Here is a 13,425-nt window from a genome sequence, read left to right as displayed (position 1 = left end):
AACCAAATAGATTTGTATAACTTCTTTTTTCCATGCAGGTTTATATTATGAAGGGAAAAAATCACTATTTCTCAGCAGTTTTGATTAGACTGTGTTTTTTTGTGTGTGGGTGTGTTTGTTTTATGTGTGTGTGTTTGAGTTACAGGAGTGTAGGTCAACTGTTGCTGGCGGCAAAGTCTTTCAACATCATTACTGATGATTACAGATTGTAATCAGTGGAGTCGGTGAGTAAAAGCACGCACACACACAGTCCTCTCATCAGCGTTAATACAACATCTGAGTCTCTGCTCAGATTGACATTTTTAAATCGACTGACACAGAACTTTAAGCAAAAATTAAACCGCATGGAAACAAATTGAAAACTATTGTCTCTGCCATTAATAAGTGGCCGGCAGTGCACCACAGCTGATTAGTTGATGTGAGCAAAATACAAAGGAGAAGGAGAAATGTGAAGCAAATACCACCGATACATACATTGTTTACTAAGAAATAATTGCAATTCATTAGTGGAATTTTTTTCTGAGTCTTTAAGGACATGAAAATGTCAACGGTTATACAAACTCAGCATAATGATAGATGATGAATTGTTGCAGTCAATGCCTTTTTAAATGCATTTTTCAGCCATCCCAACTAACTAGGATTAGAAACTAAACAACACTAAATGGCAAATAAATACTCATTCACAGAGCACTTTTCAAAGCTGTTCTTTACATGAACTACAGCAGTTTTCACAATAAAATCTAAATTTCCAGTGAGAAGTAGGGTCATTTTCTCATAGACTTCTATACAGTCAGACTTCTTTTTGCAACCAGAGGAGTCGCCCCCTGCTGGCTATTAGAAAAAAATGCAAGTTTAAGGCACTTCTGCATTGTCTTCACTTTTCAGACCTGGAGGTTGGCCACTGGTTGATAATGTCTAACCAGATATTATATGCACAGTATAAATGAATAGCTGACACTAAAGAGCAACTTCTGGTTGTCACAAAAACACTTGCAAAAAATGCAATTTTCCAATTTCATTTACATTTTTTTACCTTTCAATGTTGCAATGTTGTATTTAATTATTTATCTTAATTAGAATGCATAAACACTTATAGCAACAGTGGGTCGCATTGGAGCAAATATGGTTTTAAAAAAAAGAGTTATTTTTTATAAAAAATGTTTTCAGAAACATCTTGTAATGTACTGTTTAGCTGTAAAATGAGAAAGTTTGTGACCTGGCAGCCATGTTGAGAACAGTTGAGGAAATACCAAGCACCGCCCACCAGCCGGAACACAGCCAATAGGAACGCTCAATAGGAACACTCTCTCTCTGAAATGACTTGTGATTGGTCAAAGTCTCCCGTCTCCTAGATTTCTTAAAGGTCCCATATTGTAAAAAGTGACATTTTCATGTCTTTTATATTATAAAGCGGGTTTAAGTGATATATAAATCATGTGAAAGTATCAAAACACTCAATCCACGGATTTTGAAACAAGCCCTCAGGATTTCTTTCCATTTGTGATATCACAAATCTACAATATCTAGACCATTTCACAGTTTTAAATGTAAACATTCTAATTGTGTCCCAATTTGTTTCCTGTTGCAGTGTATGTAAATTACATCAGCTAAGAGGAAGTAAACATTGACCCAAGCTGTTGCCTAGCAACGCAATTCCGTTTGCAATTCTGTTGCTATTCCATTGAAATGCACTAAAACGGAGCGTTTGAGACGGAGGGTAAATACAGCTATATCCAAGCAGACATGAGGAAAATAAAGTTGTTTTTTGTAAACCTTACAGCATGTAAATATGTTCTAGTAGAAACACAAAATACAAGTATGAACCTGAAAATGAGCATGATATGTCCCCTTTAAGGCACTAAGATAACTACAGTGGCCTACTAGGGATAGTTTGAATTCCGTTAACCTCATATATTGTTATATAAAGTAAGTTATTATATGAGTTGTAATTGTTGTGGTCAGTGTAGTCCAGGGGTCTGCAACCTGCGGCTCCGGAGCCACATGCGGCTCTTCAGCCCCTCTCCAGTGGCTCCCTGTGGATTTTTAAAAATGGAAATTAATAACTGTTTTTTGTTTACATTTTCATTTTTATTTATCATTGTTGTAGGTCTATGGTACGACGGTACGACGGTACGATGGTACGACGGTACGACGGAGTATTAGGGCCACATTGAGGAAAAAATATAATATATATATCATAATATTACAAGAATAAAGTCAGAAGTTTACGAGAAAAAAGTTGTAATATTATAAAGTAAAATTTTACCTGTTATTTTCTTTTTTTCTCTTAAAGTTATGAATTTATTCTTGTAATATTACGACTTTTTTCTCATAAAGTTATGACTTTATTCTCATATCACAACTTTTTTCTGGTATAGCTATGACTTTATTCTCGTAATATTACAACTTTTTTTTGCCTCAATGTGGCCCTAATACTCCGTAGTACATTTTGCACTTGGGCCCTCACTGCATTAGACGTCTATACTATATACTTAGTCTATAAACTGTGTTACCTTCATTACAAAGCTCAAATGTTTTGCGGCTCCAGAAACATTTTCTTTTTTTTGTTTTAAACCTAAAATGTCTCTTTAGATAGTAAAGGTTGCTGACTGTCCCTTTAACTCAGTGGAAGTGGGCAGTTCATGACGCCGCTGTAGGAAAGACAGAACTGCGCGTGCGCACCTAACGCATAGCAACACAGTGGAGCAGCAGCAGCAGGGAGGAGGCGAGGGACCGTTTTATGCGCATTTCTGGGACGAAAAGAGGTGAGAAAGTTTATTTCTACACTAACAGACAGCTTCGACGCGAAGTAGTAAATAGTAATATTCATTGGAGGGACCTTCTATCGAGCTTTATTTAGAGATATCCGCCCGTTTGAATCATGTGTCGCTCGTTAAACCAACATCCGACGCTGGAGACGCACTGATCCTACAAATCATCCTCCTCTAAGCAGCTCCACACACAGCTAGCTAACTGTCATATGGATACGAACAGACCATTAGTGAAGCTTGGCTATCATTGTTATCCTTGTTGTCTCTCTTTTAATGTGTGTAACGGGGCGGCGGCGCTTTGTTTGTGTCCGACCGCTGTGGATCTATTTCTGGAAGCTGCGAGCAGGATTCCCGTTAACAGGAACAGTGACCAGGAGCCGCCATTAGGTCACTGTCACTGTGATGGATCATAACTCCCTATCTGTTTTACTCCTATTCATACATTCTGTTATATTAGTGTCTTATTTATCACAAAGATTGTGGGACATTTTGACTACTGTTATGTCCTGTTTCCTTTTCTAAATCAACTTTTTTTTAAAGAAAAAAACCTGAATATAGTGCAGGGTAACAGCTGTGATACAGGACTATTAAAAAAGTGAATATAGTGCAGAAGAGACTGTTAAAAATTAGTATAGTGCAGGGTAACTCCAGTAGCTTAGTGTCTTATTTATCCCAAAGATTGTGGGACATTTTGACTAAGTGATCTGGCTATAATCAGATGTTCTTAGCTGTATTTCATGGTTTCACAGTTCTTCAAAAATGTGTTGCATTACCTCCTTTTCAGTCTCTCATAAGTTATTAGGATGTTATTAATTTGTAGGATTATTTAAATAACTGCTTTATCTTAAGAAAGATGCAAAGGATTAGGTGTAGTTTTTGAGAAGGAGTCTATCTGTTATATTCTTATTCATCCATTCTGTTATAATAGTGTCTTATTTATCACAAAGATTGTGGGACATTTTGACTACTGTTATGTCCTGTTTCCTTTTCTAAATCAACTTTTTTTTTAAAGAAAAAAAAGTGAATATAGTGCAGAAGAGACTGTTACAAATTAGTATAGTGCAGGGTAACTCCAGTAGCTTAGTGTCTTATTTATCCCAAAGATTGTGGGACATTTTGACTAAGTGATCTGGCTATAATCAGATGTTCTTAGCTGTATTTCATGGTTTCACAGTTCTTCAAAAATGTGTTGCATTATCTCCTTTTCAGTCTCTCATAAGTTATTAGGATGTTATTGCTGTGTAGGATTATTTAAACAACTGCTTTATCTTAAGAAAGATGCAAAGGATTAGGTGTAGTTTTTGAGAAGGAGTCTATCTGTTTTACTCCTATTCATCCATTCTGTTATAATAGTGTCTTATTTATCACAAAGATTGTGGGACATTTTGACTACTGTTATGTCCTGTTTCCTTTTCTAAATCAACTTTTTTTTTAAAGAAAAAAAAGTGAATATAGTGCAGGGTAACAGCTGTGATACAGGACTATTAAAAAAGTGAATATAGTGCAGGGTAACAGCTGTGATACAGGACTATTAAAAAAGTGAATATAGTGCAGGGTAACAGCTATGATACAGGACTATTAAAAAAGTGAATATAGTGCAGAAGAGACTGTTAAAAATTAGTATAGTGCAGGGTAACTCCAGTAGCTTAGTGTCTTATTTATCCCAAAGATTGTGGAAGATTTTGACTCAGTGATCTGGCTATAATCAGATGTTCTTAGCTGTATTTCATGGTTTCACAGTTCTTCAAAAATGTGTTGCATTATCTCCTTTTCAGTCTCTCATAAGTTATTAGGATGTTATTAATTTGTAGGATTATTTAAACAACTGCTTTATCTTAAGAAAGATGCAAAGGATTAGGTGTAGTTTTTGAGAAGGAGTCTATCTGTTATATTCTTATTCATCCATTCTGTTATAATAGTGTCTTATTTATCACAAAGATTGTGGGACATTTTGACTACTGTTATGTCCTGTTTCCTTTTCTAAATCAACTTTTTTTTTAAAGAAAAAAAAGTGAATATAGTGCAGGGTAACAGCTGTGATACAGGACTATTAAAAAAGTGAATATAGTGCAGGGTAACAGCTGTGATACAGGACTATTAAAAAAGTGAATATAGTGCAGGGTAACAGCTGGGATACAGGACTATTAAAAAAGTGAATATAGTGCAGGGTAACAGCTGGGATACAGGACTATTAAAAAAGTGAATATAGTGCAGAAGAGACTGTTACAAATTAGTATAGTGCAGGGTAACTCCAGTAGCTTAGTGTCTTATTTATCCCAAAGATTGTGGAAGATTTTGACTCAGTGATCTGGCTATAATCAGATGTTCTTAGCTGTATTTCATGGTTTCACAGTTCTTTAAAAATGTGTTGCATTACCTCCTTTTCAGTCTCTCATAAGTTATTAGGATGTTATTAATTTGTAGGATTATTTAAACAACTGCTTTATCTTAAGAAAGATGCAAAGGATTAGGTGTAGTTTTTGAGAAGGAGTCTATCTGTTATATTCTTATTCATCCATTCTGTTATAATAGTGTCTTATTTATCACAAAGATTGTGGGACATTGTTGACTAAGGGATGTTTTGTTTTGTGCTACTGTTATGTCCTGGTTTCCTTTTCAAATCAACTTTTTTTTAAAGGAATTTCCCTAAATTGAGAAATGTTGTAAGTGATCTGGCTGTAAGGCAAAAGGCAAGGCAGCTTTATTTGTATAGCACATTTCAGCAACAGGGCAATTCAAAGTGCTTTACATAAACATTCAAGAACATTAAGACATAATTAAAACAGTTATAAAAACATAAAAACATTAAAGGTTAGAAAATAAAAACAAGCTAAAAATAAAAGCTAGGATAGAAGCTAAAATAGAGTATGACACACAAGAGTAAAAGCTCTAGTGCAGTATAAGATCATTATCTGGTTTAATAAAAGGCAGCAGCAAACAAGAAAGTTTTAAGCTTGGATTTAAAAGACCTCATAGTTGGAGTTGGTCCTGCAGGTTTCTGGGAGCTTGTTCCAGATATTTGGTGCAGAAAAACTGAACGCTGCTGCTTCTGCATGTTTAGTTCTGACTCTGTGGGACACTAAACAGACCTGATCCAGATGACCTGAGAGGTCTGGATGGTTCATAACATAGCAGAAGATCAGAAATGTATAATCATATATAGTCACAGTTCTTCAAAAATGTGTGACATTACCTCCTTTTCAGTCTCTCATAAGTTATTAGGATGTTATTGCTGTGTAGGATTATTTAAATAACTGCTTTATCTTAAGAAAGATACAAAGGAATCTAGTTTTTTAGAGGGAGTCTTGTTTAATTATTGTCCGTGTGTTTGTTTGTTTTTCCAGATAAATCACCCGAAACAGACTTGCAGGAATCATGGGGATTGGTAAGTTTATTGACACTATACTCATAATTGTACCCCACAGCCAGAGTTGTTCACAGGAATTTTATCACTCTCAAATTTCATCAGAAAGCCTTCCTTGTTTTTTTCTTTCGTATTGTGTTGGATTGTCAAACACAAGTTAGCCATTGGAATGTGACTCTTCAGGTTTTTTCTATTGTCTTTAAGCACACAATTCCCATTATTTCCTTAGGGGAATTTCTTGTTTTACCGCCTGTTATTTCTTTCTGCTTTTCAAATATTGTGGTGATCCTATCTCTGAACTTTTGAGTCACTTCATTTAGTTAGTGAGTTAATTCAGCAGCACATCAGACATTCCCAGGGCATGTTGTGGCATATTGTGCACAGTTTTCTGTTCTTGTTTTGGATGTGTGAAACAGAGGGCCGCTCTGTCTCTCTAAGTTCATTCCTAGAGTTTGTTTTATGTAGCCCAGGGATGGATTCCTAAATCAAAGGAGCTTTTGTTTTTATGCAGAAATGTGGGCACTGGGCAGCCCTCGGCTCTGCTCCACTGCCTTTGTTTCAGCCCTCACCTCGCTCCCTCTCCCCTTTTTTGCTTATTTTTTGGCATCTCTATCCTCTTTTCCTCCTCCTGCTTCACTCCTCTCTCTTTCAATACACTCTCTCTTTGCTTAAATTGCCCCCCCTTCGCTTCCTCCCCCATGTTGTTCTGTTTACTGACTCACCCCTACTTTCCTCTTTTTGTCTCTTATTTTTCCTGTCTCTGCTTGTCATGTTGATTCATGCATTTTTTTTTTCTCACACATTGTTCAATCTTATATCCTTTCCTCCTCTCTGTCCTTGTCTTTGTCTCCCCCTCCACTCCTCTCCTTTCCTATCGCCTGCCTCTCAGTGTTCCTGCCGGCGGACGCGGCCCACTCGGTGCTGCGCCGGTTGCGCAGGGCCAACTTCATGCTGGAGGAGATGAAGCAGGGGAACATCCAGAGGGAGTGCCGCGAGGAGATCTGCACCTATGAGGAGGCCCGCGAGGCTTTCGAGAATGACGAGAAGACGGTGAGGGGATGAGAGACGCATCACATCTCACATCCTTTCTTCAAGTTTTAATTCACACAGGAACAGAAAAGTAGAACACTCATTGGGTATAGCATACGGGCACCCACATAAAGGGATTGTTGTTTAGCATTAGGTCGTTTGAGTTACTCACCAGCTGTAATGTCTATACAGGGATATTAGCTCCAGCAGGCAGTCATGTGTTCAGAAATTTCCCTGACAGCGGGTGACTGGTCAGACAAAAATTTACCACACCTCATGGAGTCATTAAACAAAACTAAGCAGCAACAACACTACAAGCAAAAACACACAATTATACAAAGGGTAGTACAAAAACTAACTTATCTTTCTGCAGCCTCATTGTCCAAATTATTTCTTATATTGACCCTTAGCTGGATTGAAATCTCTGAGCACAGGACTCTCAGCTGGAGCTAAAAGCCACAGATCAATATTACTACTACTACTACTACTACTGAGTAACTCATACCAGTCGCCCTATGTAAAACAATCCAAAATATCCCTTTAAAGTGCTTTTTTGTTGGGTTCATATGTCCAGTAATGAAATTCTATGCCAAGAGTGGTAGCTTGTGGAATGTGGGTGTTTTTTCAGGAAGTGATGATTATCAGCAGGAAGAACAGCCGAGTCCATGCGAGAGAGAGAGAGAGGCGTATTATTTGTAAAACTATTGTGGGAGGCCAGAGAGCAAAGTCACGCAGATGAACGTGCACAATCATGTGGTCATTCTCTGTTCGGATGTTGTTGTCTACTGCCTTTGTGTTGCAGTAATCCAGATAGAAGGTATTGGACACTGTGTGTACTGCGGCCCTGGAAACAGTTTTGTTCCACCATTGTTTACACTGTAGCCTGCATGAATGTAGCAGAGTCTTATCTAGAAGAAAATATTTTTGATCAGATTTTTGATGTTTTGATGTGCGTCTGTCTTCTGATTGGCTGCAGAGACGGTTCTGGGAGGAATATGTGCGGGAGAGCAGTCCATCTGGAGGGCTGGAGACGGTGGTCGGAGGAATCCACTCTCTCTACTTGATCGTGCCATTGCTGCTGGTTGTGCTCATCATCGCTGCCGTCGCCATCACTGTGTGGCGCTGCCACTCCCGCAAGCGCTCGCAGCGCAGCCCCAGCCTGGGACACTCGCATCACGACCACGTCCTGTCAGTGGTCTCTATGGACCATTGGGGGAGGGATTACCACCACGGTGACCAATCAGAACTCAGCGTCCACAGCAGCCCGGCTTATCCAGGCTCAGAGCTCACATCAGGGAGAGGAAGCGCTGGAGACCCGCCGCCGTCTTACGAGGAGGCTGTGGGCCATACAGACGTCCAGATAGAGACAGAGCCACCTCCACAGTATGAGGATATAGTCAACACCAGCTCTACTAGTTCCAGTGGTGGCCCCGGGAAGTAAACCTGTCTCTCACTACCAGCCCAACAAAAGCCCTAACCTACACTAAGACCATCTGATCATTTAGCAGATCACTGTTGTGGTATCACCAGCCTTCCCCATTCAACACACACAGAAACACTCTTAACTGTCTGGTCAATGGACTAATGCAATCTTTTGCCGGTGCCAGCGCTGTTGAAATTTGCACTAACCTTTCATCGATGAGGTGAAGTGATAGCAGGAAGGATATTGCAATACCAAAATCAGCCGACGCCCTCTGCTGATTTTCCTCAAGGTGCATCTATGCTGTCACACTGTAGCAAATCATTTAACTCAGCAGGCATAACAAATGTTGCATGTGGCGTAAAGAAAAAAGGGTTTTGATTGCCATAATGAAGGACAGCTATTCTAGAAGTGTACATCGGGGTTGGATCGGTGCTTTATTGAAGGTTAGTGCCAAATTTTAGGCTTAAGTGGCCAATAGCAGATATTTACAACTATATTTAATATCTTTAAAGTTGACCTATTTGTTGTAAAAAATTATGAATTGTGTATATTGCACACTTTTGCAAACTTCTGCAAACCCATTTCTTTGCAAGATTCAGAAACAGCATTTAGACCAGAAAATCATAATTCCAGTGAAGCCCACACAAATTAACATTGAATTAAGTGATTTTTGACCACCAGGGGGCAGAAAGAGAAACACAAACTCAAAATCAAGTTTATAATTTCTTATGTCTAACCTGGAGATGGGCCGATAATAACAAGCTCCTTGTGCTTCAGGAAGCATTTCATTCAGTTTAACTGTTTTGAAAGTTTAGCAGCTAAACTATGTTACTAAGCTAAGAAGAGATGAGAGTAACTGAGAACGAAATCAATAGTATGATAACATTTCCATCTGATACCAAGTAATAATGTAATAGGCTAATTTAATGAATATCATTCTCCAATCGCAACACATTGCGACTATATATGAAATATCACATAAATAACAACCATGAAGTTAACACATGAGCCTGCAGTGGACACCTAAACTACACTAATAAGGTACATTTATATTTTGTGTCAACAAAATAGCACTAGGGGGTTAAATAGCACTGGGAACGGGATGGTTTTGGATTAAACGGAACAGGGTGAAGAAAAAATATATGATTGGTTGCTGCTCAACAGCTCAACTTTATTTGTAGCGCGTCGCACAGCGACAAGTGTCCGGCGTCAGTTTGTAGTTTCATGTCGCCGACTTCCATTGAAAATGACTTGTAAAGTGTTGCAGTGTTGCTCGTAGACTGAACACAGTATAACAGACTAACAGGGACAACAATTTCTGAAATTGGTCCAGTATTGAGGGAGAACGCTGTAGACTGCAGCCGCTCACGGGCTGCAGTGTAATCATATCAGGGCAAGCTGGCACCGTCATTTACGTCCACTAAAAGTGCTTGTTTTTGCTATAACAGGCTCTGATTGTTATTATAAGTGTCTGACATTATGGAAAGAGTCTCGCTCAAGGAGAAGTCTTGTTCTGAAATCTGGCGAGGTGACGTATTGCCGGAAGACAACAGTGGAAGCGAGTGGCTGCCAGGGAGAGTTGAAGTACAGAAAGTGTAGCTTAGTGTTATCTAAAAGATTTTCAATGTCATGGCTGAATATTTAGATGATTTCGACAATGTGGATGAGGTCTTTGAATTCGATGGCCGCCCGTATTTAATTGAGCCAGAGTATACGGATGAATTAGGCCTTTTTCACCTTATGTCATGTCATGTAATTTTGACATGTCACACAGCACAGTGACATGCTGCTGTGAAAAGCACAGGTGTAAATAATGAAAGGAATGATGGCTGAATGCCATTTAGCTGCTTTGATTTCAGGGTTCAGTTGTGGTTCATGCTGGCTCACTGTCACGCTCACTGGATCACTTGAATAGAACAGAGCCTTCGTTAGTGTTATCAGCTTTTCTTACTATGACAAGTCCAAATTTATGTAGTGAGAAAGGCCTGTTGAAGAGCAGGTGAGGAGAGACAGAGGAGGGCAACAGGCAGACAAGGGGGAATCAGCTGCTGCGAGGCTGCAAAGCTCAGGAGACTTTGTGGTATTCCTGTGGGTGCTGTGACCTTATGCCCACATAGGGACCTGTTGCTGCCCAATATCCAGATTTCAGAACGAGACTTCTCTATTGAGCGGGACTTGGACACAATAACTAACAGACCGGATCAAGTGAAAGGTAGGAAAAATATTTGATTTCTCTGTAGGGTCTTTTCCATAATGTTGCCAGACACTTCAGACAACAATCTGAGCCTGTCAGTGGCAAAAACAAGTACTTTTACTGAACGTAACGTTATATTGGCGCTGCAGAATTGCCCTCGCAGCCCGTTTCGCAGGTGCCGGTTAGAGCGTTATCCCTCAATAACAGAGGAAAATAGGGTCCAGGTTGAAAAATAGAAAACTTACCCTTTAATGCAGTGCTTCTGAACATAAGTTTTACAGATTTAATAATGACACACATGCTTCTTGGACTTTAATTGTACACATATAAGACTAAAACTACAAAAGTCAGAGAGGTGTTATAGTGCTTCGGCCCCAGTCTTGAAGGGCGGCTTAAAGTTTTACAAGCCACCAGATCATGTCACTGTGTTTGCTGCGTTTGAAGCCCTGAAGCTTCAAATCTATTACAAACAGAAGGAAATAAAGCCCCAAAGCTTCATACAGTAAAGCTTCATCCGCCCATCCCTAGTCTAACCTGTAAGCAAACAACTATCTAACAACTAGCTAACTTCAGTCCAATATTTACTTGTTTGCTCTAGTTTGGTCGACTATATTTCCTGACAGAAATATCTGGGTCTTTAGCTTGCTAAATACAAAAAATTCTTGACTAGTCATTTACTTTTTGCAGTTTTATGCTGGGCAAGTAGTGGTACTTGGCTTTGTCAGGGCTTGTAAATAGCAAATACAATTACATGTAAATGGCTGCCCACGGTTTTATATTGGGGAGCATTGTGACCCAAGCTTTTAGTAAATGATCAGGCTACAGAACCAAATCAATTAGTCAAAAATATGTAGAGCTGCAGCATTGGGTGTTAATTGACTTTTCCACATTACAATCTGTAATTTGATTCATTGTTGATATAAAAAAATGTACAGGTTTAAATCGTCAAGTTGCCAAACGAATGCATCGGTCCAACTTCAGTATACAATTGTGAATGTTTAAAATGTAAAATAAGACCAGCAGTTGAGAAGGGGGGTGCTGAAATGTGTTTTTTTGTGTATGCGTGTCATATGTGCTTTTATTTTGGTAATGCATGTAGCTTGGTCTGTACACCTGAGGTTGGTTCTGGCTCTGTTTGTTGGTGGTCAGTGCGTGCTCGTCCATGTCCTTCTCTGGGCTGTTGATAGTTGCTCAGAGTCTGTTTTAACTGTGAAAATCTTTTCCCTACTCTTTCCCTTAAAGCAAATGTAACCGTGTTGAAAATGACTACAGAGTCCTCTGCTGTGCCTCTTTCACTAAAAGCACACTAAGGATTTTTTCAAATAGGTTTGCAGCTACACCATAAATGTAAGTTGTGGAGTGACTTGCATAGGAATGTGGAACAGACAGCAATAGAAACAGAAGCTTTGGGACCAGATGCATCAGAGGGGAGAGATTCTGTATTTAATAACACTATGGACAGAGTTCACGTTTAGCATGTGTAATGTACCTGTATATAAATATGTATAGTCTTTACGTGTGAAAGTAAGTTACAGTGAGATTGTTTTTTACTGCATAGAAAAGCAGTGAATGCATTGACACTAGTGTAACTATTATACAGTAGGTCGTGGATAAATGAGGGCACTTTGTGTTTAAGCTCAAAATGGGCTGTTTGATGGAAACTAGGACAGTCTGGTTTGACGTCTTCAGCGTCACTCTCAGCTATTACGATGTCACTGTAATCCTCAGAAAAAAAAAGTGCTCATACTCTTTATGCAATGTTGCTGCATACACTCTAAAAACCAAATATATCTGTCTAATGTTCACGGATACTGATAAATATCCCATTTCCTGTCTACACCTCACAGACTTTGATAACTGACTATTATTATACTTTTTTTGTGAGTTGACCTGTGAACCTCAGCACTTGCTATGACCTTGAACTGAGTTGTGCTGGTGGGGGTAGCCATTTTGGTTAGGTCACTTGTTGTACTGTTACTTGCACAGCCCTTTTTTTGTTTGTTTTTTACAATGCCTTATCAAACAAACAAAATGTTATATAACATTAAATGCAAGATAACTTGTTATAAATCCTTGATATGCAGAAGCTTGAATTAATTTGTAATAAAAAATAAAAATGTGCTACAAGTTTCCTTCATTTAATTAAGTGTTTCATGAACGTGTTATGTGCCTTTTAAACTTTAGTTTTCTTCCGTTCCAAAAGTTGATAAATCATATAGCGACAATTAAGGCACTTGTAAGGCACAATGTTGGTATTGGCAGTGGTAGAAGAATTAGGTCTACTCAAACAAACTATTAATATTAAAAGGCCTTTTTCGACATACTATACTATGACTTTTTTGACTCATTTTGACATACTATGATATGATTTTTTTATTACTTTTTTTGACATACTATACTATGACTTTTTTATTTTTTTCGACATACTATGACCTTTTTTTCGACATACTATATTATGACTGTTTTATTACTTTTTTGAACTTTTTTTCGATATACTGTTCTTTGACTTTTTTCGACATACCAGAGTATGAATTTTTTATAACTTTTTCGACATACTATACGATGACTTTTTTACAACATACTATACTATGACTTTTTCTTTTTACTTTTTTTGACATACTATACGGTGACTTTTTTAATGACT

At 38.4% G+C, this 13,425-nt stretch overlaps 1 protein-coding gene across 1 annotated transcript; it reads left to right on the top strand.

Moving 5' to 3' along the window:
* The first annotated feature begins 2,664 nt into the window (after window positions 1-2,664).
* prrg1 (proline rich Gla (G-carboxyglutamic acid) 1) lies at window positions 2,665-12,908 on the top strand. Its single transcript, XM_037769795.1, has 4 exons — window positions 2,665-2,765; window positions 6,116-6,156; window positions 7,025-7,185; window positions 8,141-12,908. The coding sequence occupies exons 2-4, from the start codon at window positions 6,147-6,149 to the stop codon at window positions 8,603-8,605; spliced, it is 636 nt and encodes a 211-aa protein (XP_037625723.1). The 5' UTR covers window positions 2,665-2,765; window positions 6,116-6,146; the 3' UTR covers window positions 8,606-12,908.
* Window positions 12,909-13,425: the final 517 nt, after the last annotated feature.

This window comes from Sebastes umbrosus, chromosome 5 (assembly GCF_015220745.1).
Source record: "Sebastes umbrosus isolate fSebUmb1 chromosome 5, fSebUmb1.pri, whole genome shotgun sequence".
NCBI lineage: Eukaryota > Metazoa > Chordata > Actinopteri > Perciformes > Sebastidae > Sebastes > Sebastes umbrosus.
Note: the sequence above shows the minus strand (reverse complement) of the source record. Positions and strands in the feature narration are given on the sequence as shown.